This window comes from Amblyraja radiata, chromosome 3, assembly GCF_010909765.2.
Source record: "Amblyraja radiata isolate CabotCenter1 chromosome 3, sAmbRad1.1.pri, whole genome shotgun sequence".
NCBI classification, from domain to species: Eukaryota; Metazoa; Chordata; class Chondrichthyes; order Rajiformes; family Rajidae; genus Amblyraja; species Amblyraja radiata.
In genome coordinates this window covers 94,558,366-94,581,253 of record NC_045958.1, presented here as the reverse complement: position 1 = coordinate 94,581,253, position 22,888 = coordinate 94,558,366, and the positions used below count along the sequence as shown (strand labels likewise).

The following is a 22,888-nucleotide window of genomic DNA, read 5'->3' as shown; positions in this document are numbered from 1 at the left end:
TTTGTCTGTTTTTTATAATAAGATGCCTATTGCTCAAATAGTTGTACTGGTTCATTCATTAAATCTCAAGCGGTGTTGTAGCTACATTCTTAAAGTTCGGAGGAGAGACTGAAACTGTGCAGTGTATTGCTGTTCCTTCACTTAGTGACTGCCCTCAAAAGAACTTAATGTCATGCAGGGATTCCGTAAACTTCTGTAAGAGACTGACATGGAATGCTATCTTGATCCATATATCTAAAAATAAACAAAGCATGATAGCTTACAAGCAGTATCTGATCTTTTAACAGTTCAGCACCAATCCCAGGGACAACAATGCTCTTGGCAAATGGCCTTTATTCTTGTTCTTATCTAGATCTTCTTTGGGAACTTGGTTATCTCTGTAATTTAGTGTTTGCACTGCCCACATTAATTATGTGTGCATCATGCACTATTGTAATGGAGGTGTTCGATATCATGAGGGTTTTAACAATAAACAGGGAGAAAACTGATTCCCAAGGTCAGTTGCCAAAGGACAGAGATTTAATGTAATTGGCAAAAGAGTCAGAGGTGTTATGAATTAAGAGGTTAGCGGAAGCAGATTCAGTAATGACTTTCGAAAGTGAAGTAGTGAAGCACACTGAGGTCAAAAAAATTATGGGGCTTTGGGGAAAAAGCGCAGGGGAAAATGTGACTAATTGGAAAATCTACCCAATGCAACATATGCATAATGGAACAAAAGACCTGTATTCAACAGAGATTCAACAATCCTACAATCTAAACTTTTAGTGCTACTGTAATCGTTAAAGGCCGTTTCCATGTCACCCTAAGATAAACTGCATGTTCTGATGAGATCGCTCAGAGCATGAAAGTTCTTTAGTGCCTTCAAAGAAAACAAAAGTCTTGTATTGATATGGACCTTAGAAACCCTGAAATGACTTTAAAATTGACGGTTCATTTAGATTGTTGTCACTTTTGTAATGATGAATAAAACACAGTGAATTCGCACATTGCAAATTCCACAAACAACAATGAGTGCATGATTAGATCTGTTTTGTTGATGGATACAAGGAACTGCAGATGCTGGTTTACAAAAAAAGACACAAAGTGCTGGAGTAACTCAGCAGTCAGGCAGCATCTCTGAAGATGGATGACATGTAAGAAGGAATTGCAGATGCAGGTTTATACCGAAGATAGACACTACAAGCTGGAGTAACTCAGTGGGTCAGGCCCTTCTTTGGGTCGGGACCCTTCTTCAGGCTCGCTTCTTCAGACTATCTGCTTACCAAACCCCCCCTCACCTGTTTTCTTATTATTTGCCAGGCTTTGTCCTGCCCCTCCTATCCCCTCCCCTTTTCCAACTTTCTTCCCCCCCTCCCCCTGCCTACATTCAGTCTGGTTAGCTGACACACTGAGTTACTCCAGCACTTTACGTCTTTTACCATTTTATTGATGCTGGTTGCATGATTAATATAGGCCAATAAATAAGAGAGAGTTTCTCTTCAACTAGTGTCTTCAGCTTTTTAAACTGAGGTAAATATATCGTCTTGGCCGATGTCACTAGCATTGCCGAAAAGCAGATTAATTATCAAACAATTGTTATTGGACCGTGAAGCATGTTAAATAACTTTCATGATTGGATAAACAAGTCTTTTTTTTTTTTTTTTATATTTTATTTTATTAGAAGTAAGTACAATCATATGGCACCAAAGTGCCTAATATATATTTTCATACTACATTTTATGTACAGCTTCTTATTTTTTTTTTGTTATAATAAAGAAAGATAAGAATAAGAAAAAGAAATTAGATAGTAAAGGATAGAAAGACGTGAGATATATAGTGTGTGAAGAAAAAGAAAAAAGACGAATGAGTGAAGAAAGTTGAGGAAAAGAAAATAAGAAAAAGAGAATAAGACAAAGAAAATAAGTAAGGAGATCATTGTTTATAATCTTGACCATCCCTCGTCCAGTCCTGAAACAGTTAGCTTTTACAATTGTGTTGCACCATATGATTCCAAAAAGGCGACAAATGGAGACCAACTCGTTATGAATTGGTATGATTTATCCATTAGGAGGAATCGCATTTCCTCAAGATGTGCGGTCCAACATGCTTGCAATCCACATTTTAAGCGTTGGTATTGATGTATTTTTCCAAAATTTTGGTATTAATTTTTTTGCTATTATTGAACCATAATTTAAAAATAAATTTTGAGATGTGTTCAATTTATTCCCATCTTCCATTACTCCAAATATAATCATTTCAGTATTAGGTTCCATTCTTATCTTAAATAATTTTGTAAATATTTCAAAAATATCACTCCAAAATCTATAAAGTTTTATGCAGGAAACAAACGAGTGTGCTATAGTTGCATTTTGGGATAAACATTTATCACAAATGGGGGATATATTTGGATAAAATTTGTTCAATCTTGTTTTTGAATAATTTAATCTATGTAAAATTTTAAATTGAATTAGATTATGTCTTACATTAATCGAACATTTGTGAATATATATCAAGTACATTTCCCATGTAACCTTCGTAATTTTTATCATTAGTTCCCGTTCCCACTCTTCTCTAAGTACCTCTGTCGATGGTAGGTCTATATTTAAAATACTATTATATAAATAATTCAGGAGTTATTTTTTGATATCCTTGTATGTATTTTTTCATGAAATCGCAAATCTGAAGATATTTAAAATATTGGTTGTTTTTCAATTTCAATTTTAATTGTAATTGTTGGAATGATAGTAGGTTTCCCATTTGTTACATATCCCCGATCCTTCTAATTCCGAGACTTTCCCATTGGTTATATGTTTTATCAATAAGAGATGGTTTAAATAAAGGGTTATTCGCTATTGGCATTAACAATGATAAATTTCTTAATTTTAAAGATAATTTTATTTGTTTCCAAATTCTTATTGTACCATATATAATTGGGTTCTTCTTATATATTGTGTTGTTCAGTTTTTTCGAGGAGAAGAGGATTGTTCCTATATTACAAGGAAAGCAATCCTCTTTCTCCATTTTTATCCATTCTGTCTGTTGGGTAGAACTATCCAGCCAATAAATTATATTCTTAGTATGCACTGCCCAGTAATAATATATAAAATTCGGGAGTGAGAGTCCCCCGACATCTTTTGGTTTACATAAGTGTTTTTTTGTAATTCTATGTGATCTATAGTCTCAAATAAAATTAGTAATATCAGAGTCTAATTTTTTTTTAAAGTATTTTGGTATATATACCGGTATAGACTGAAATAGGTATAGTAATTGTGGTAGGAAGATCATTTTTATTGCATTTATTCTTCCTAATAATGATAAAGGAAGTGTTTTCCAAAATTTAATCAGCGTATTAAGTTTATTTAATAAAGGTATAAAATTAGCGTTGAATAATGCTTTATATTTTCTAGTAATCTGAATACCCAAGTATTTAAATTTTTCTGTTGCGATTTTAAAGGGGAACTTCAGTAAGTGTGTAGGTTCTTGAGGTTTTAACGTCATGATTTCACTTTTATTCCAGTTTATTCTATATCCAGAAAAGACCCAAATTCCTCTATTAAATTTAATAAATTTGGTATGCTCGTTTGTGACTTTGTAATATATAAAAGTATATCGTCTGCATATAATGACATTTTATTCTTTGAGTCCCTAGTATTATAGCCCTGAATATTCGGATGAATTCTTATACTTTCAGCCAGAGGTTCTATCATAAGGGTAAATAGCAGGGGTGATAACGCACATCCCTGCCTATTACCCCTTGATAATTGAAATTTTTGAGATAACATGTTGTTCGTTAAAATTCTTGCCATCGGTTTATCATACAATAATTTTACCCATGTAATAAAATTCTCTCCCATATTAAATTTTTGCGGTACTTTATATAAGTACTGCCGCTCTACCTGATCAAATGCTTTCTCTGCATCCAAATAAATAATTGATATATCTTCTTCCTCTACTTTATGTGAGTACATTATATTAAACAGGCGTCTCAAATTATTAAATGAGTATCTTTTGGGTATAAACCCCGTTTGATCAAGGTTTATCAATTTACTAATATATTTGCTTAATCTTCTTGCTAAAGTCTTTGCTAAGATTTTCTGGTCTGTATTTAAAAGTGATATCTATCTTCTATATTACTAAAAGTCTGTTCTTGACCGGTTTTGGCGATCTGTGCTGCGATTTCCGAGAGAACGCCGCCACCTACGGCCGTCATTTTTGGCCACCTCGCTCAGAGCCCCCCCCTCCCCTCTCCTCTCCCCCCCTCTCTTCTCTTACCCCCTCTCTCCTCTTACCCCCTCTCTCCTCTTACCCCCTCTCTCCTCTTACCCCCTCTCTCCTCTTACCCCCTCTCTCCTCTCCCCCCTCTCTCCTCTCCCCCCCTCCTCCTCTCCCCCCTCTCTCCTCTCCCCCCCCCTCTCCTCTCCCCCCCTCTCTCCTCTCCCCCCCTCTCTCCTCTCCCCCCTCTCTCCTCTCCCCCCTCTCTCCTCTCCCCCCCTCTCTCCTCTCCCCCCCTCTCTCCTCTCCCCCCCTCTCTCCTCTCCCCCCCTCTCTCCTCTCCCCCCCTCTCTCCTCTCCCCCCCTCTCTCCTCTCCCCCCCTCTCTCCTCTCCCCCCCTCTCTCCTCTCCCCCCCTCTCCTCTCCCCCCCTCTCTCCTCTCCCCCCCCTCTCTCCTCTCCCCCCCTCTCCTCCTCTCCCTCCCCCCTCCTCCTCGCCCACCCCCTCTCTCCTCTCCCCACACCTCTCATCGCTTCTCCCCCCTCTCTTCCGCTCCCCCCCTTTCTCCCTCTCCCCCCCTTTCTCCTCTCCCCCCCTGTCTCCTCTCCCCCCCTTTCTCCTCTCCCCCCTTTCTCCTCTCCCCCCCCCTTTCTCATCTCCCCCCGTTCTCCTCGTCCCCCCCTTTCTCCTCTCCACCCCCCTCTCTCCTCTCCCCCCCCTCTCATCCTCTCCCCCCCCTCTCTCCTCTCCCCCCCCTCTCTCCTCTCCCCCCCTCTCTCCTCTCCCGCCCACCCCCTTTCTCCTCATCCCCCCCCTCTCTCCTCTCCCCCGCCCCCCTCTCCTCCTGCTTCCCCCCCCCTCTCTCCGTCGCTCCCCCACCCTCTTCCTCTCCCCCCCCTCTCCTCTCCCCCCCTCTCCTCCTCCCCCCCTTCTGACCTCTCCTCTCCTCCCAACGCCCTCACTCCTCTCCCCCCCCTCTCTTTCTCCCCTCTTTTTCTCCCACTCCTCCCCTCCATCCCCTCCCCCACTGTCCCTCCCCTAAAACCCCCCTCCCCTCCACACACCCCTACCCCCTTCCCTTCACCCTCCCTGCTCCTCACCTCTCCCCCTCCCCTCACCTTGGTCTAGTAGCTCTATATGAGCCCGGGTCTTCTAAATCTTTATCTTTTTTTGGAATAAGCGTAATAGTTGATTCTGCTAGTGTTTCAGGTAGTTTGTTTTCTTTAAAAACGTGGAAATATAAATTAAATAAATAAGGGGTCGTTATCTCATGGAATTTTTTATAAAATTCATTACTAAAACCATCTGGTCCCGGTGTCTTAGCATTTTTCAACGATTTTATTGTTTCACCTATTTCTTTGATTGTAATTTGAGCTCCAAGTTCCTCTTGTTCCAAAAGGTCCACAAGTCTTTTTAAACATCAGTTTGTACATAAAGTACTATGAGTTTCTAAAATATCTTATGTTTGTTGCTATGTAGAAACAAAGAACTGCAGATGCTGGTTTATACCAAAGATGGACAGCATCTTTGGAGAATAATGGGTAGATGATATTACAGTTCGGACCCTTCTTCAGAATGAAAAACGTTTCAGTCTGAAGAAGGGTCGCGATCCGAAACTTCACCATCCATGTTCTCCAGAAATGCTGCCTGACCCGCCGAGTTACTCCAGCACTTTGTGTCTGTCTCATGTATGTTCCGGTTGGCTTGCATGTTGTTGGATCCTGCTCCTCCGCATAGAATGAGTGCTCCTCCTCACGTACATTTCCTCTCTCACCTAACAGGTCCTCTCTGTTGAAGATGTCACGTTACACACGCCTCTTGACAAACATTGTACGCTTGCTGGACCAGTTTGATCCTGAAAATAACAGCCCAGATCATTTTGTAAGCGATGCAGCTAAAGATTATAAGGTGAGGGAAATGCTGCATTTAATTCATCAAAGCATGTATCCATACGATAAATTAAACAATTTAGAAAGATTCTGTAGAGCTTCCTTTTGTTGTTCACCAAATATTATATAGGCCAGACACAAAGTGCTGGAATAACTCAGTGGGTCAGGCAGCAGTGTGGATTGGAATTGGCAAGTGACATTTTGGGTCAGGGCCCTTCTTCAGACTCAGATAATATAGGGACTTTAATAGCTACTGGCTTTCATCTTTAACTAAACTTTCATCATAGAATAATACGGATCCAGCAATTACATTTTTATTTATTTCTTCTCTTTTTATATTGACCAACTTTTGCTGGTATCTCTCTCTCTCTGATGGGCTGTTGCATAGTTCAAAAATCAATTGGGGATGTCAACTGGAATTGAATGAAATATCCCCAAAAGATTATGGGATTGTGGAGGTTTTCTTACACATTTTACTTAAAATCAAAAAAAGAAATTACAGATGCTGGAAATCTGAAATAAAAACAAAAAATGTCAGAAACATTTAGCAGAACAGGCAACATCGATGGAAAGTTAATATCGATAGAAAGTCAACATTTCAGGTCTGGGAGCCTTCATCAGACCCTTCTTTCTAACAAAGTCTCTAACAAACATTAACTCTGTTTCTCTTGAAGAGTCAAGATTGTATGTACCGACATAGGTACTGACAATGGAACAGTTACATTCTTACTTGCAGCAGCATAAGAGGCCTGTAAACGCAATATGCATAAATCTATATTACTAAAAGTCTGATCTTGACCGCTCTTGGCTCGCTGTGCTGTGATTTCCGAGAGAACGCCGCCAACTATGACTGTCATTTTTGGCCACCTCGCTCAGAGCCCCCCTCCGCCTTTCCCATCGATGAAAAATCAAAGAGATATTAATGTTTTTTTTAAATTGCCTTTTTCTCTCTGCTGCCCCTGCTGGTGGGAGGGGGGAGGGACTATAAAACCCGGAAGTGGTGTGCCTCTGCAAGATGGAGGAAGCCAGAGGGTCACGTCTCTCTGAGCTCTGAATAACACTGAACACATGTCTACTCAACTGTGAGTCCCCTTAATGTGGGTTGAAAATGAAAATATGGTTGGTTTGAAGTAAAAAGGCACTGCCTGCAAATGGTGGTTTGGGTGCTTTGGGTTGAAGTTAAAAGGCACTACCGCAAATGGTGGTTTGGGTGCTTTGGGTTGAAGTTAAAAGGCACTACTGCAAATGGTGGTTTGGGTGCTTTGGGTACCTTCCTGTTTGCACTGTATATTGATTTTAGATAAAACGCTACCGCTTACGGCTGTGATTTTTGTCCATTTTACTCAGACCCATCCGCTCAGCAGGTGCAGAGGATTCTTCCCATCAATGAAAAATAAAAGTGTTATTAGTGTTTAAAAAATGTTGAGAATCTCTCGCCTGTCAATCACGCCATGAAGGGCACACCTTTTCCTGTGGGTTGGGGTAGGGGTTATCAAACCCGGAAGTGTGGGTGTGGCTCAGTCTCTGCATGATGGGGGAGGGAGAGGTCACGACTCTGTCTGAGCTGTGAATCAACTGAACACACTGAATGTCTATTGAACTGTGAGTTTAGTGTTTTGTGTGGTTTCACCCTGCTTGAAATTGTATGAAACTGCATTTGAATGTGGTGGCCTTGCACCCTGCATGAAATGGTATGAAACTGCATTTGAATGTGGTGGCGTTGAACCCTGCATGAAATGGTATGAAACTGCACTTGAATTTGGTGGCCTTGCACCCTGCTTGAAGTGGTTGGAAACTGCACTTGAATTTGGTGGCCTTGCACCCTGCTTGAAGTGGTAGGAAACTGCACTTGAATTTGGTGGCCTTGCACCCTGCTTGAAATGGTAGGAAAATTGATTTGAATTTGGTGGCCTTGCACCCTGCTTGAAATGGAATTTCAAGGAATAGCCATGAGTCAACTGCCAGCCCACCAGCCGTGAGTGAGCTGCCAGCACATCAGGCTTGAGGGACTGAGCTGTCACCCCAAGAACCCATACCAGCGCTCCAGAAAGCCCCCCCACTGGCCACCAATATTGGAATTGGTGGAGAGGTGGAATATTGCGTCGGGGGACCAGTCCTCCCGTGTGAACATGGGACCCAACGGGTCCCACTTAGTCTAGTAATATATATAACAAACAAAAATTGAGTCTATTAATAACCACAATACCTGTACAAGAGAGAGTTAGATTCAGATCTTAGGGTAAAGGAATCAAGTGATATATCGGAAAAAGCAGGAACGGGATACTGATTTTAGATGATCAGCCATGATCATATTGAATGGCGGTGCTGGCTCAAAGGGCCGAATGGCCTACTCCTGCACCTATTTTTCCTATGTTTCTATGTCACTACAAAATGCCCAAATTACCCAAATTACCCAAATGCCGCTTTATCTGCTTAGTGTTTCCAGCATTTTCTGCCTTTTCCAGCGGCTGTAGTTTTATTTTGACTTTGTTTTCATCTAAACATCTCCAAATATAATAGCTGATGAAAGATAGAATTTAAACTGGACCTTCAGCCGTTTATAATAGATTGGGCAGCATCTGCAGTGACAGATGCCGGGATACGGGGTCAGGTCTATGACGTTCAACAGATTTGTAGCATTTGTGCTTTGAGTAATAGCTTTTCTGCAAACAGTTGATCACTTCCAGTGAATAGGATTAGAGCAAGCAAATTAAATTAGGACACGTGAACTAGATCTGACTCGGCAAACGACATCAATGCAAATAAACACATAAGTGTATAGACTCTGGAGAAGCAACAACTCGGCTCCAGTCAAGCCACTCAATTGAGCATGAAGCATTGGAGGAACTCACCAAGTCACGCAGCATCTCTGGAGAATATGGATAGGTGACGTTTTGGGTTGGAACCCTTCTTCAGACCTGAAATGTCATCTGTCCAAGTTTTTCCAGATGCCGCCTGACCCACTTTGTTTTGTTTAGTTTAGAGATACAGCGTGTAAACAGGCCCTTCGGCCCAACATATCAACACCAACTATTGATCACACACACTAATTGTATGTTATCTCACTTGTGCATCCTGCACACAAGGGGCTATTAACCAGACAGCACCCGTAGTCAGGAATGAACTGCTGTGAGGCAGCAGCTCTACCGCTTTGTCCTTTTAATGTAAACCAACATTTGCTGATTGACAAACCACCCAAGAGATTGTTCTCCTGATTCCTGAGTAGATAATTTGCATGTCGTTCCCTTGCCTAAATAAAGGTCCCAATAGACCCTAGATTCTAAAAGTTATTTAGTCCAACAATTTTATGGTAATATTAAATTGATTTTCCCCAACGCTTTAGTAAATTCTTGCCTATGTGGTGTTGAGATCAAGTGGGGACAGGTTTTTGGATATCATGCCTGCAGCAGATTAATATCACTTACTGTGGAAAGTTATAAATGGAAAAATCATTATAAAAGATATTAAAGTACTTGCCTCACCATAGCCCAAGCAAGAATCAATGCCTCCATGGGATTTAAAAAAAAAAGCAATCTTTGTTGTTTTTCAATGAAGTATGCAGAGTATGATTACTGAAAATATTGAGGGTGGCATGGTGGCACATCTGGCAAAGCTGCTGCCTCACAGCCCCAGAATGAGCACAGTATTTTCCCGGGGTTGGGGATTCAACAATGAAGCAAGGGCAAGGTGAGAAGCGAAAGGTTTAGTAGGAACCTGAGAGCAACATTGTCACTCAGAGGGTGGTGGACAAACAGATAATCGAGGCAGTTACAATAGCAGCATTTAATAAACATTTGGACAGGTACACGGATAAGGTTTAGAGAGATAGGAGTCAAAGGCAGGCAAATAGGACATTTAGATTGGGCACCTTGGTCAGTGTGGATGATTTGTGTAAAAGGGACAGTCTCCGTATACTCTGACTGCAGGTAATTAAAATGACTTTCACAAACTTCTTATGAAGGCACCATTCTTTTAATGTCACCATCCCCAATAACTTTCTATTTGCTCCTTGTAATTTCAAATTGCATCAATAATTTTTAATAAGCTTCATTTTCTCAGATGAGGAAATCCCAGGATATTCTTCACTAAAATAAAAAAAAGATGTGAATATAAGTTTAGTGTAGTTTTGAGATACAGCATGAAATAGGCCCTTCAGCCCACCGAGTCCACACCAACCATCGATCAGCCATTCACACTAGTTCTATGTTATTCCCAGTTTCTCATCCACTCCTGACATTCTTGGGGTAATTTTTCAGAGTCCAATTTTCCAGAGTCTACATACCTGCACGCCTCTACACACCCACAGAGCACCCAGAGAAAACCCATGTGGTCGCAGGGAGAACGTACAAACTCTGCACAGACTGCACCCGAGGTCAACATCGAACCCGGATCTCTGGCGCTGTGAGGCTGTGACTCTACCAGCTGCGTTTCTGTGCCTCTCATATTTAGTGAACAAAGAAAGGAAATTCAGAACTTGGAAATCAATTAACATTCATTAACTGTTTCTGAAGTTAGCTGAATCTGCCGCAGATTTTGCTGTCTGATAACCTCTAACCGAGTATCGATTTTACTGTGTAAAGCATTTAGATGAAACATTCATTATTTGTGGAGAGTATCTTGCTGAGGAAACAAATGAGTTTTCAAATGAGTTCCCCACACAGCAGAACGGTTCAGAGTGAAGTTAATCGGTTATTCACTGGTCCCTGAATTGTAATTCTGCAAACTCAAGGAAGCTGTTTTGGATGAGCAAATCTGATTGAGCAATATTTAATGTCTCATCCAGCCCCTCCAGTCCTGTGCTAATCTTGCACCGACGTAGGTGCGGAGATTCACAGGATGATGACAGATGAAGAGGTCATTCACCCCTTCATTGGAACTTTTTAGATGGATGAACTGACCAGCCTTGCCCCACGCCTGTACCATCAACATACAATTGCTTTGTAAATTATTCCAGGAATAGATCTAAGTCTTGACAGGGCACCAGCAGAATTGTGGGGAAAAGTTGTAAATAGCCCAGTATTCTGCCAGTTTCCCTGTGAATTTACATCAGATTTGGAGAACTTTTGTATAAGTAGATGGAAATTGGGGGGGGGGTGACTTTAGACTTTCAACCTTAGATATATAAAGATACAGCGCTGAAACAGGCCATTCAGCCCACCAAGTCCGTGTCAACCACTAACACTATCCTACATACTAGGGACATTTTACAATTTTACCGAAGTCAATTAACCTAGAAACCTGCCCGTGTTTAGAGTGTGGGAGGAAATCAAAGAAAACCCATGTGGTCACAGGGAGAATGTACAAACTCTGTACAGACAGCACCCTTAGTCAGGATTGATCCCGGGTCTCTGGTGCTGTAAGGCAGCAGCTCTACCGCTGTGACACCATGCCGCTCCACCACTATTACCACCGTGTAAATCAAAATAAGTTTGGATACATACAATGAATAGTTTTAAATATCCAAGGCAGAAAAAATGGAACCTTTCATACCTTCAGGATATACTAGCCATCAACATTGCTTTATCATTGTTGAAATGCAGAGTAAATCAGCAGTTATTTTCCATGCATCAAGAGCCTATGAAAACATTTATGATTAACTCATTGGTTTTTAATTGTTGATTCAGTAATAAATATTGGCCAGATACTAGAATGAACATCTCTAAAGTTTTCCAAATAGTTCCACGTACTCCCAACACTCACGGGGCAATTTTACGAGACTAATTAACCTACAAACCTGCACATGTTTGGGATATAGGAGGAAACCAGAGCACCCGGAGGAAACCCACATGGTCACTGGTATAACATACAAACGCAACAAAGACACCTGAGGTCAGGATCGAACCCGGGTCTCTGACGTTGTGAGAGTTATGGGCCAAATGCAGGCAAATGGAACTAGCTCGGGAAGGCAGCTTGGTTGGCTTGGACGAATGTGGGCGAAGGGCCTGGTTTCTTACTGCACACATCTATGACCTGATTTAGAGGCAAGTGTGCTTTCAACGGATCCCCAGTGTAATTAATGCTCTGTCAAAACTGTGCAACTGCGATACCCCAAACAACCTGATGAGAGTGGATCATCACAGCTGCCAAGTTGATGGTCCAAAGCTGACCGATATGACTAGGGGCATCATGTCCATCCAACCCATGTAGATATGTGCACACTAGGCACTACTGTGGCCCAACCTGGAATAGAAGAATGTGCATGGTAACCTGCAATCATCTACTCTATCCCATTGCTAGTCCAGGAAGATCACTAAGTATAGGCCTTCGACATGTGGGTTAAACACCCTTCTTACTGTCAGCCCAAAGCAGTACAAGGCAGAGAAAAAAAAAGGGATGAGTTAAAATTGATGCAGCTCTCCCTAAAGTAGATGACGGTCAATTAGCCCAAGACACAGAAGGTATGTAGTCAGAACCAGTGGCCTCAATTCTGAGTAATTGGCTGGAAGTCAAAGACTTTCTTTCGCAGTTCCAATTTACACAGGCCATTAACTCCACGCAATTCAATTGAGAACGTGACTAATGATGTGCCTTCATGGAGCTATTGATTCTGCCAAGTCTGTATTTACGGAGCGCGTCTCTTGCACTGAAAGCCACGGTGCTTTTATTTAAAATTCAGCTCCTGCTCCATTTAAGGCAAGGTTATTGTGCAGGATAACTTTTATCGTCAGTTGTGATTTGTTGGCAGACACAAGATGAAGTTGAGCAGACGTTCCTGGTGGAAGTCCTGTCAGGCTGTTTATATTACAGACCACTGCTCAATGTGATAGTGAATGGATTTTTCGTCCGAGATGGAAAGACCTTCCTGCGGTTGGACTGGAATCTATATGCAGGTAAGTGATGGTACAGTAGCAGTATATTCAACTTTGTTATTTGCCTTTGTCTTGCCTCCAGGAAGAGATGTTGGAGACTAAATTGAATTACCCTGGGAAATGGGATTGGAATGAGCGCACTCATTGATTGCAGTGGTGGTGGCAAACCAATTTTGTGTTGTCTTCTCATTGTAAAGGTTTCTGCTTGCAGCAAGGCTCACCACAGTATTGACTGGTTGCACACATCATCAGGGGGGCTTTACTGTGACCAGATAGCACCAGTTGAGCTTGCTTGAAACTCTTAAAAAGGTGCATTGAGGAAGGAGAACCTGTTAGCTGGTTCAATGGTTCTTTATTATCACATGTACCAAGGTACTGTGAAATACCTTTTTTCCATACAATTCAGTAAAGTGTACATAACTATAAATAAGCACAATCCAAGATTAAGTACAAAGTGTATAAAAATAGTCCACTCAGACAATATACAAGAGCCACCACGTTTTGACTTCATTTTGCACAGGAGTAAACTGGTCTAATGTTTAGACTATAATCTAAGAAAACTGCTCCTTTGCCAGGGTGAGGCCACATACAAACTGGAGGAACAGCATTTCATATTCCAGCATTTCATACTTCTGCATTTCCCCTCCTCCAACATTTTCCGCACAATGTTCAAACTCCTTAGATCCATTGTTGTCCCACGCAGTATTATTCTTTACACTACTTCCCAGGTCATGGACAACAGCTAAGTCCTGAAGTAGGGTCTCAACCCAAAACGTCACCTATTCCTTTTCTCCAGACGTGCTAACTGACCCGCTGAGTTGGTCTATCATTTTGTGTCTATCTTTGGTTTAAACCAGCATCTGTAGTTCTTTCCTACACAGTTATTAATTGTCATATTCACAGGGAGCAAAGCAATGAAATGTTACTTGATTCTGCTTTATGGGGAAACGAACACAATAACACAACAAATAAATATACAATAAATATTAACACAATAAATCATCAGTTATACAGGTCCACCACCGATTTTCCACCACCTCCTTTAATCTGGACAAAATTGTGAGAGCACACTTGAGAAATCCCCCAGAAGTTCCCCCGAAAATATGGCATCTAGGCCGGGTGAGGCTGCCGATCTTGACCTCAGTGGCCGCGAATTTGCCCCTTGTGGCCGGACGCTGGAGCTTCAGCACGGCCGGAGCCAGCAGATCCGTTCCCATAGCTGACTCCCAAGGCTGACTTTGTGGGCCGGTTTCTCAGCCCCCCCCCCCACCCCACCACCACCATCCCCAAAGTTGTGACCTCCGTTGGTCTGGCAAGTCAGAAAATCCAGCAACGCCTTGGAACCAAGGGTGCCGGAAAATCGGTGGTGGATCTGTACTAGGGAGCCAGACCACACCAAAGTGTGTTGTGCAATCTTGTACAAAGTCCATTGTAGTCTGGTTTGGATACTCGATTACCCTCAGGCACCTCCATCTCTTCCCCCACTGGCAACCTCTGTCAATCAGGGCTTGTACATAACTTTCAGCTGCTCCATCTCATCATCACATACTTAGCACTGCTACAAGTCTCACAACCACAATGACTATTTCAATTAAAAATTAAGCTACCTTTATCGACTATTTTCCCCCCATCATTATACCCAACGTTGGGGACACTTTGACTGAACTCTAGTCTAATCAAGTAGAAAGAAGGGTGCCGACCTGAAGTGTCGCCCATCTTTTTTCTCCAGGGATGCTGCCTGATGCAATGAGTTACTCCAGCACTTTGTGTCTACAGTCACACAGTCATACAGTGTGGAAACAGACCCTTTGGTCCAACTTGCCCACACCGGCCAACATGTCCCATCTATACTAGTTCCATCCACTTGCCTGTATTTGGCTCATATCTCTCTAAACCTGTCCTATCCATGTACCTGTCTAATTTCATCTTAAACATTGTGATAGTCCATTCTTCAACTACCTCCAGCAGCTCGTTCCATACAGCGACCATGCATTGTGTGAAAAGGTTCAGATAAAATCTTCGCCCCTTCAACTTAAACCTATGCCCTCTGGTTCTCGATTCCCCTATTCTGGGCAAGTGACTCTGTGCATCTACCTGATCTATTCCTCTCATGATTTTATACTCTTCTATAAGATCACCCCTCATCCTCCCTGCACTCCATGGCATAGAGTCCCAGCCTACTCAACTTCTCTCTATAACTTTTCCCTGAGTCCTGGCAACATCCCTAAAAATCTTCTCTGCACCTTTTCTACTTGACAGCATATTTTCTATAACATGATGCTTAGAACTGAACACCATACTCTAAATGCGGCCTCACCAGCATCTTATATAACTGCATTATGACCTCCCAACTTCTATACTCAATATAATTGATGAAGGCCAATGTACCAAAAGCCTATTTGACCACCCCCATCTACATGTGACACCACTTTCAAGGAACTACGTACCTGCAACCCAAGACCTCTCTGCTCTACAACACTTCCCAGAGCCCTGCCATTCACTGTGTAGGTCCTGTCCATGTTAGACTTTCCAAAATGCAATACCTCACATTTCTCCATATTAAATTCCATCAACCATTCCTCAGCTCACCGATTGGCCAACCGATCTGAAGGTATGTCCTTTTATTCTGAGTCTGTACCCTTCGGTTCTAGACTTCCCATTACTGGAAATGTCCTTTCCAGATCCACTCTACTCAGCCATTTCATTATCTGAGCAACTGGCACAGAGGAACGCCATCATCTCCAGATACATCTGTACGCCACACACTCCTTGGAAGCATACCATCACTCTTCCACCATCCTGGAGCTCCTTATGGAAATACTTCCATCACAAGGACTGTAGGGATTCAGTTCATCACCTTCTCAAGGCCACTATGACTAGACATTAAGTCCAGTCCAAGCAAGCAACATGTATATCCCAAAAATGAATTCAAAATGATTGAGGTAACTAGCGCTTTGGGATTGCAGATGGACCATTCCTGATTAGTTTGACTCCACTCTTGTTGTTAGTTGTAAGATAACATTGTATTCCCTTTGCTCTCTTGCAGTTATATGCTATCTTGTGACTTTTCGGCTGAAAGAACTGGGGATGAAAGACTTCACCAAATTTATCAATTCCCAGGATAAGCACAAAATGCATAAAGTGAGGACAGCAAAGATTCATAATTGGAATTTTTATTCAAGATGTCAGATTGTTCAATAATTCCATATTTACTTTTCACAGTTCCTTAAATTCTTCTTTGATGCTGGGAACCTCAATACATGGATAAAGGATGAGTGGTGCCAATTATATGATGTGGCATATGTAACAGAGAAACTGATTGATCCTCTGCTGAGGTAAATCAAGTAAGATTTTTTCCGTTAATTTTCACAGTGTATCATTTCTTAACTGAATTGGATACTATCAATGAGACATAACACGTACCTAACCAGCACAACTGACAGAACACAAACTCTTTCACCCGTCATCCCAGTTCCTGAGCTAACTTTGCCCTATTTTTAGCAGGTTTTGCTAAATTGAGAAGTTGGAACTTCAATGGGGTCTAAAGGGGAATTTTTTCACAGATTGGTTGGAGTCTGGAATGTCAACTCTGGGAAGGGGGTGGTGGCAGCAGAGACTCTCACAACATTTAAGAAGCGTCTAATCAAGTATTTTGTTTAGTTTAGTTTAGAGACAGCATAGAACTAGGCCCTTCGGCCCACTGAGTTCGTGCTGACCAATGATCCCTGTACACTAGTACTATCTTGGACACCAGGGACAACTTACAGATGCCAATTAACCTACAAACCTGCACGTCTTTGGAATTTGGGAGGAAACTGGATAAAATGGAGAAGACGCACTTGGTCACTGCGCAAACTCCATACAGACAGCACCCATTGTCAGGATTTAACCCGGGTCTCTGGTGCTGGGTGGCAGTGTGAACTGTGAGGAGGATGCTATGAGAATGCAGGGTGACTTGGACAGGTTGGGTGAGTGGGCAGATGCATGGCAGATACAGTTTAATGTGGATAAATGTGAGGTTATCCATTTCGGTAGCTGAAACAGAAAAGCAGATTTATTATCTAAATGGTGTCAAGTTGGGAAAAGGGGAAGTACAATGGGATCAGGAGTTCCTTGTTCATCAGTCAATGAAAGTAAGCATGCAAGTACAGCAGGCAGTGAAGAAAGCGAAGTTGGCCTTTATAACAAGAGTAGTTGAGTATAGGAGCAAAGAGGTCCTTCTGCAGTTGTATAGGTCCCTAGTGAGACCTCACCTGGAGTATTGTGTGCAGTTTTGGACCCCTAATTTGAGGAAGGACATTCTTGCTATTGAGGGAGTGCAGCGTAGGTTCACAAGGTTAATTCCCGGGATGGCGGGAATGTCATATGCTGAGAGAATGGAGCGGGTGGGCTTGTATACTCTGGAGTTTAGAAGGATGAGAGGGAATCTTATTGAAACATTTAAGATTAGTAAGGGTTTGGACACGCTAGAGGCAGGAAACGTGTTTCCGATGTTGGGGGATTCCAGAACCAAGGGCTACAGTTTAAGAATAAGGGGTAAACCATTTAGAACATAGACGAGGAAACAATTTTTTCTGACAGAGTTGTGAGTCTATGGAATTCTCTGCCTCAGAGGGTGGCGGTGGTCTCTGGATATTTTCAAGAGAGAGCTAGATAGGGCTCTTAAAGATAGCAGAGTCAGGGGATAAGGGGAGGGCAGGAACGGGGTACTAATTGGAGATGATCAGCCATGATCACATTGAATGGCAGTGTTGGCTCGAAGGGCCGAATAGCCTACTCCTGCACCTATTATCTATTGTCTATTGTCTAATACTTCAAATGCGGCCTTATAAAGCCTCAACATTACATCCTTGTTTTTATATTCTAGTCCTCTCAAAATAAATGCTAGCATTGCTTTTGCATTCTTTACTTCGACTTGCAAATTAACTTTCTGGGAATTGTATCTGCTTGTTACAATGTGAAAGTTCCACTCATTGTTCACCATATTGCTCTCTGTTTGCTAAAGCTGGCAGCCAGATATCAAGGACATCATTGAACATTTGGCCAATACGCTAGCCAACAAAGTCGTCCACAAAAAGGAGAGTCAACCAGTAACAGTGCCGAATGAATTCAACATCACCAAGCCTAAACCGCGATCCATTCCAATGCCTGAGGGAATTCTACAGGTGGAAGTACAGAGAAAGGTTTGTGTACCGGGTATCCCTCCATCTCCACTGGTGTCCGTGAGGGAAATGAAAATATTGGGAGTTAAATAGTTATAGAGTTATACAGCACAGAAACAGGCCCTTCACCCCAACTCATCCATGCCGACCAAGACCAAGCTAATCCCATTTGCCTACATTTGGCCCATATCCTTCTAAACCTTTCCTATCCATGTACCTGCCCACATGTCTTTTCAATGCTGTTATTGTACCTGTCTCAACTACCTCCTCTAGTTGAGACAGGTACAATAACAGCATTGAAAGCATTAAGCTTGTTCACCACTTCCTGAATGAAAACGTTGCCCCTCAGGTTTCTATTAAATCTTGCCCATCTCACCATAAACTTATGTAACTAGTAGAATTTTTCGAGGATGTAACTAGTAGCGTGGATAGGGGAGAACCAGTGGATGTGGTGTATCTGGACTTCCAGAAGGCTTTCGACAAGGTCCCACATAAGAGATTAGTTTACAAACTTAAAGCACACGGCATTGGGGGTTCAGTATTGATGTGGATAGAGAACTGGCTGGCAAACAGGAAGCAAAGAGTAGGAGTAAACGGGTCCTTTTCACAATGGCAGGCAGTGACTAGTGGGGTACCGCAAGGCTCAGTGCTGGGACCCCAGCTATTTACAATATATATTAATGATCTGGATGAGGGAATTGAAGGCAATATCTCCAAGTTTGCGGATGACACTAAGCTGGGGGGCAGTGTTAGCTGTGAGGAGGATGCTAGGAGACTGCAAGGTGACTTGGATAGGCTGGGTGAGTGGGCAAATGTTTGGCAGATGCAGTATAATGTGGATAAATGTGAGGTTATCCATTTTGGTGGCAAAAACAGGAAAGCAGACTATTATCTAAATGGTGGCCGACTAGGAAAAGGGGAGATGCAGCGAGACCTGGGTGTCATGGTACACCAGTCATTGAAAGTGGGCATGCAGGTGCAGCAGGCAGTGAAGAAAGCGAATGGTATGTTAGCTTTCATAGCAAAAGGATTTGAGTATAGGAGCAGGGAGGTTCTACTGCAGTTGTACAGGGTCTTGGTGAGACCACACCTGGAGTATTGCGTACAGTTTTGGTCTCCAAATCTGAGGAAGGACATTATTGCCATAGAGGGAGTGCAGAGAAGGTTCACCAGACTGATTCCTGGGATGTCAGGACTGTCTTATGAAGAAAGACTGGATAGACTTGGTTTATACTCTCTAGAATTTAGGAGATTGAGAGGGGATCTTATAGAAACGTACAAAATTCTTAAGGGGTTGGACAGGCTAGATGCAGGAAGATTGCTCCCGATGTTGGGGAAGTCCAGGACAAGGGGTCACAGCTTAAGGATAAGGGGGAAATCCTTTAAAACCGAGATGAGAAGAACTTTTTTCACACAGAGAGTGGTGAATCTCTGGAACTCCCTGCCACAGAGGGTAGCCGAGGCCAGTTCATTGGCTATATTTAAGAGGGAGTTAGGCCCTTGTGGCTAAGGGGGTCAGAGGGTATGGAGAGAAGGCAGGTACGGGATACTGAGTTGGATGATCAGCCATGATCATATTGAATGGCGGTGCAGGCTCGAAGGGCCGAATGGCCTACTCCTGCACCTAATTTCTATGTTTCTATGTTTCTATGTAACTGCAATCTTCTGTTTAATTTCTTGCCGGTTCTTGCCCTTTTCTGAAAATGCTGATCCTTTTTTGGATGTGGAGTTAAAGCTTAGTCACCAAAAGTACCTTCAATAAGTGGTTAATATTTATATCTGAATCTTCATAGCAATTGTTGGTAGACTTCTCAGTCACTGAGGAGCCCAATTCTGTGGTGATCTAGCCTAAATAGTACCCAAAACAGAGTTTTTCACTGTATCTCGGTACACGTAATAAGCCAATACCAATACCAATTTTCCATGTCGCCCATGGAGAAAATTAAGGGATATGAAAAGTACATGGAACCCACCCAGAGGAACCCTATGTGGTCATGAAAAGAGGTGTAAAGTCCACACACAGAACTCGAAGTCAGGATTGAACCCGGATCTCTGGTGCTGAGAGGCAGTGGCTCGACCTGCTGTGCCACTGTGCTGAATAGGAAAGGAATATCTGGCCCAAATCTTCAGAAGCCACACAGTGCTGAAGCCACGCAGGTCAACCTGACCCTGTTGAACAAGTCATTTCCCAGACGTGTTGCAATAACCACCAAGAAGTCTTCAGTAATGGGCGGAAGTACTGTGAAAAATGTTTTAATAAGCTGGGCAGCGTTCTCCAGCTCGAAGGGAGATGTCTCAGAGGCAACATTGCAAAGATATACGAGACCCATAAAAGGTGCGGAAAACAAACTTTCAATCATATTGGACAAGTTGCCGCAGCAGGAAAAGGAGGTACAGATTTATGTTCGTGAAGGGCAAAGCTAATGCGGAAGCTGGACAATATTTCTTTGCATAGAAGGAACTTACAGTCAGTTTGAGGGCAGAAGATTAACCATCTGCTGGCCCTTATCATGGGAAGTTCAGTAAGACCGGCTTTCTGAAAAGATGTGATTAAACAGGATGAAAGGCATTCTTCATCAAAATGTATCTTATACTGTAATTCACACATCTGCTCCTATATGTGTCAGGGCTCCATGAATGAGATACAGCAAAGTACACTCATCACAGTTCAATTTTATTGAGGTCACAGCAGCTTTTTACAGGGTTAATAGAAGTCGGGACATGGAAGTGATTTATTTTTCCTTGTGCTTAGTCACACTGTGGGTAAGATTTTAAACTCGATCCCCAGGGAATAGTGGCAGGAAAATATCCAAATTAATTAAAATGTAAAAACAAGGAACTGCAGATGCTGGAATCTTGGGTACAACACAAAGTGCTGGAGTAATATCCAAGATGGTGCTCAAGCTAGGCGACATTGTGTGCTGGTCACTGAAGTACATCTGCAATCATGCATCACAATCGCTCCACTCTTATAAATCTCTACTCCAATAGCAGATCTGAACACTGTGGATGGCTCGAGTGTAATCATGTATTGTCTTTTCACTGACTGGTTAGCACACAACAAAAACTTTTCACTGTACCTCGGTACACGTGACAATAAACCAAACTAAACTGGTCAGGACATGGATAGGCTTTCTAATTACGTTTCCGGTCAGGACCCTCCTTCAGACTGATGGTGGTAGCGGAAGGATTGGTTGCAGGTATAGTGAGGTGTGGCTTCAATGTGTCAAGGCGATACTGTGTACACAAGCAGTTCCATGAAAATGTCCCCAGTTTCCCTTGCAGCGATTAACAGTTCAGTGGTTCAATGGTACCTTATTATCACAAATACCTAGACACAGTGAAATGTTTTGTTTTGCATAGATAGGGTAAATGCACAGTGTCTTTTACCCAGAGTCGGGGAAACAAGAACCAAAGGACATCATTTTAAGGTGGGAAAGATTTAATATAAACCTGTATTTTGTATATGCCCATGCTGACCAAGATGCTCCTTCTACACTAATTCCACTTGCCTGTGTTTGGTCCATATCCCTCTAAAGCTTTCCTATTCATGTGCCTGTCTAAATGCCTTTTAAATGCTATTATATTACCTGCCTCAACTACCTCCCCTGGCAGCTCATTCCATATACTGTGTGAATAAGTTGCCCCTCGGGTTCCTATTAAATCTTTTCCCCTCTCATGTTTAACCCATGTCTCCTGATTCTTGATCCCCCTATTCTGGATTAAAAACTCTGTGCATTCATCTATATCTCATTATTCATTATACACCTTTATACGTGAGATCATCCCACATCTTCCTTTAGAAAACTTTAAAGTGCATAAACGGAACAAGATGGGAAAACCTATGCCTGTTAAAAGACTAAATAAGACTTGAAAATGGCAAACACACTTGTTCAAGGAAGGGTGTAAAGTCATTGCTCGTAATCTCTGGCCTGCCATTTTAACATTGTTGTCACTGGAAACTATAATCAGGAGTAATTTTACAGGCAAAAATGCATGAGTTTTCCCTGGGTGCTCCACCTTCCTCCCACACCACAAAGACATGCTGATCTGTATGTTAATTTGCCTCTATAAAATTGCCCCTCGTGTATATGGGCAGCACAGTGGCGCAGCAGTATAGTTGCCGCATCACAGCGCCAGAGACCAGGTTTGATCCTGAGTATGGATGGTATCTGTGTGGGGTTTGTACATTTCCCTGTGACAGCATGGGTTTTCTCGAAGAGCCCCAGTTTCCTCCCACACTCCAAAGACATATAAGCTTGTAGGTTAATTAACTTTGGTAAAATTGTAAATTGTCCCTGGTGTGTAGGATAGTGCTTCTGTAAGGGAATTGGTCGGCATGGACTCGGTGAGCCGAAGAGCCTGTTTCCCTGCTGCATTTCTAAAGTGTAGGGAATTGATGCATAAGTGGAATAGCATAAAACTAGTGATCGATGGTGGCCATGGACTCAGTAGGCTCTATCTAACTCTCTCTTATAAGCATCCAGAGAATCAGCCTCCACTGCCTTCTGAGGCAGAGAATTCCACAGATTCACAACTCTCTGGGTGAAAACGTTTTTCCTCATCTCCGTTCTAAATGGCCTACCCCTTATTCTTAAACTGTGGCCCCTGGTTCTGGACTCCCCTAACATCGGGAACATGTTTCCTGTCTCTAGCGTGTCCAATCCCTTAATAATCATATGTTTCAATAAGATCCTCTCTCATCCTTCTAAATTCCAGTGAATACAAGCCCAGCTGCTCCATTCTTTCAACAGACAAATGGGATGAGCATGGATGGATTAAAAAGTTGGCTTGGGTGTCGTGGCAGAAGGGCCTGCTTCTGTGCTGTACAAGTCTG

General features: G+C 42.4%; 1 protein-coding gene across 1 annotated transcript in view; it reads left to right on the top strand.

Moving 5' to 3' along the window:
* Window positions 1-22,888, top strand: part of cfap99 (cilia and flagella associated protein 99) — a 91,015-nt gene that overhangs the window by 4,377 nt on the left and 63,750 nt on the right. The window contains exons 2-6 of the mRNA XM_033018382.1: window positions 5,973-6,099; window positions 12,766-12,910; window positions 15,936-16,030; window positions 16,112-16,224; window positions 17,895-18,072. Coding sequence (XP_032874273.1) covers window positions 5,989-6,099; window positions 12,766-12,910; window positions 15,936-16,030; window positions 16,112-16,224; window positions 17,895-18,072 — 642 coding nt within the window. The 5' untranslated portion in view covers window positions 5,973-5,988. The remainder of the gene's footprint in view (window positions 1-5,972; window positions 6,100-12,765; window positions 12,911-15,935; window positions 16,031-16,111; window positions 16,225-17,894; window positions 18,073-22,888) is intronic.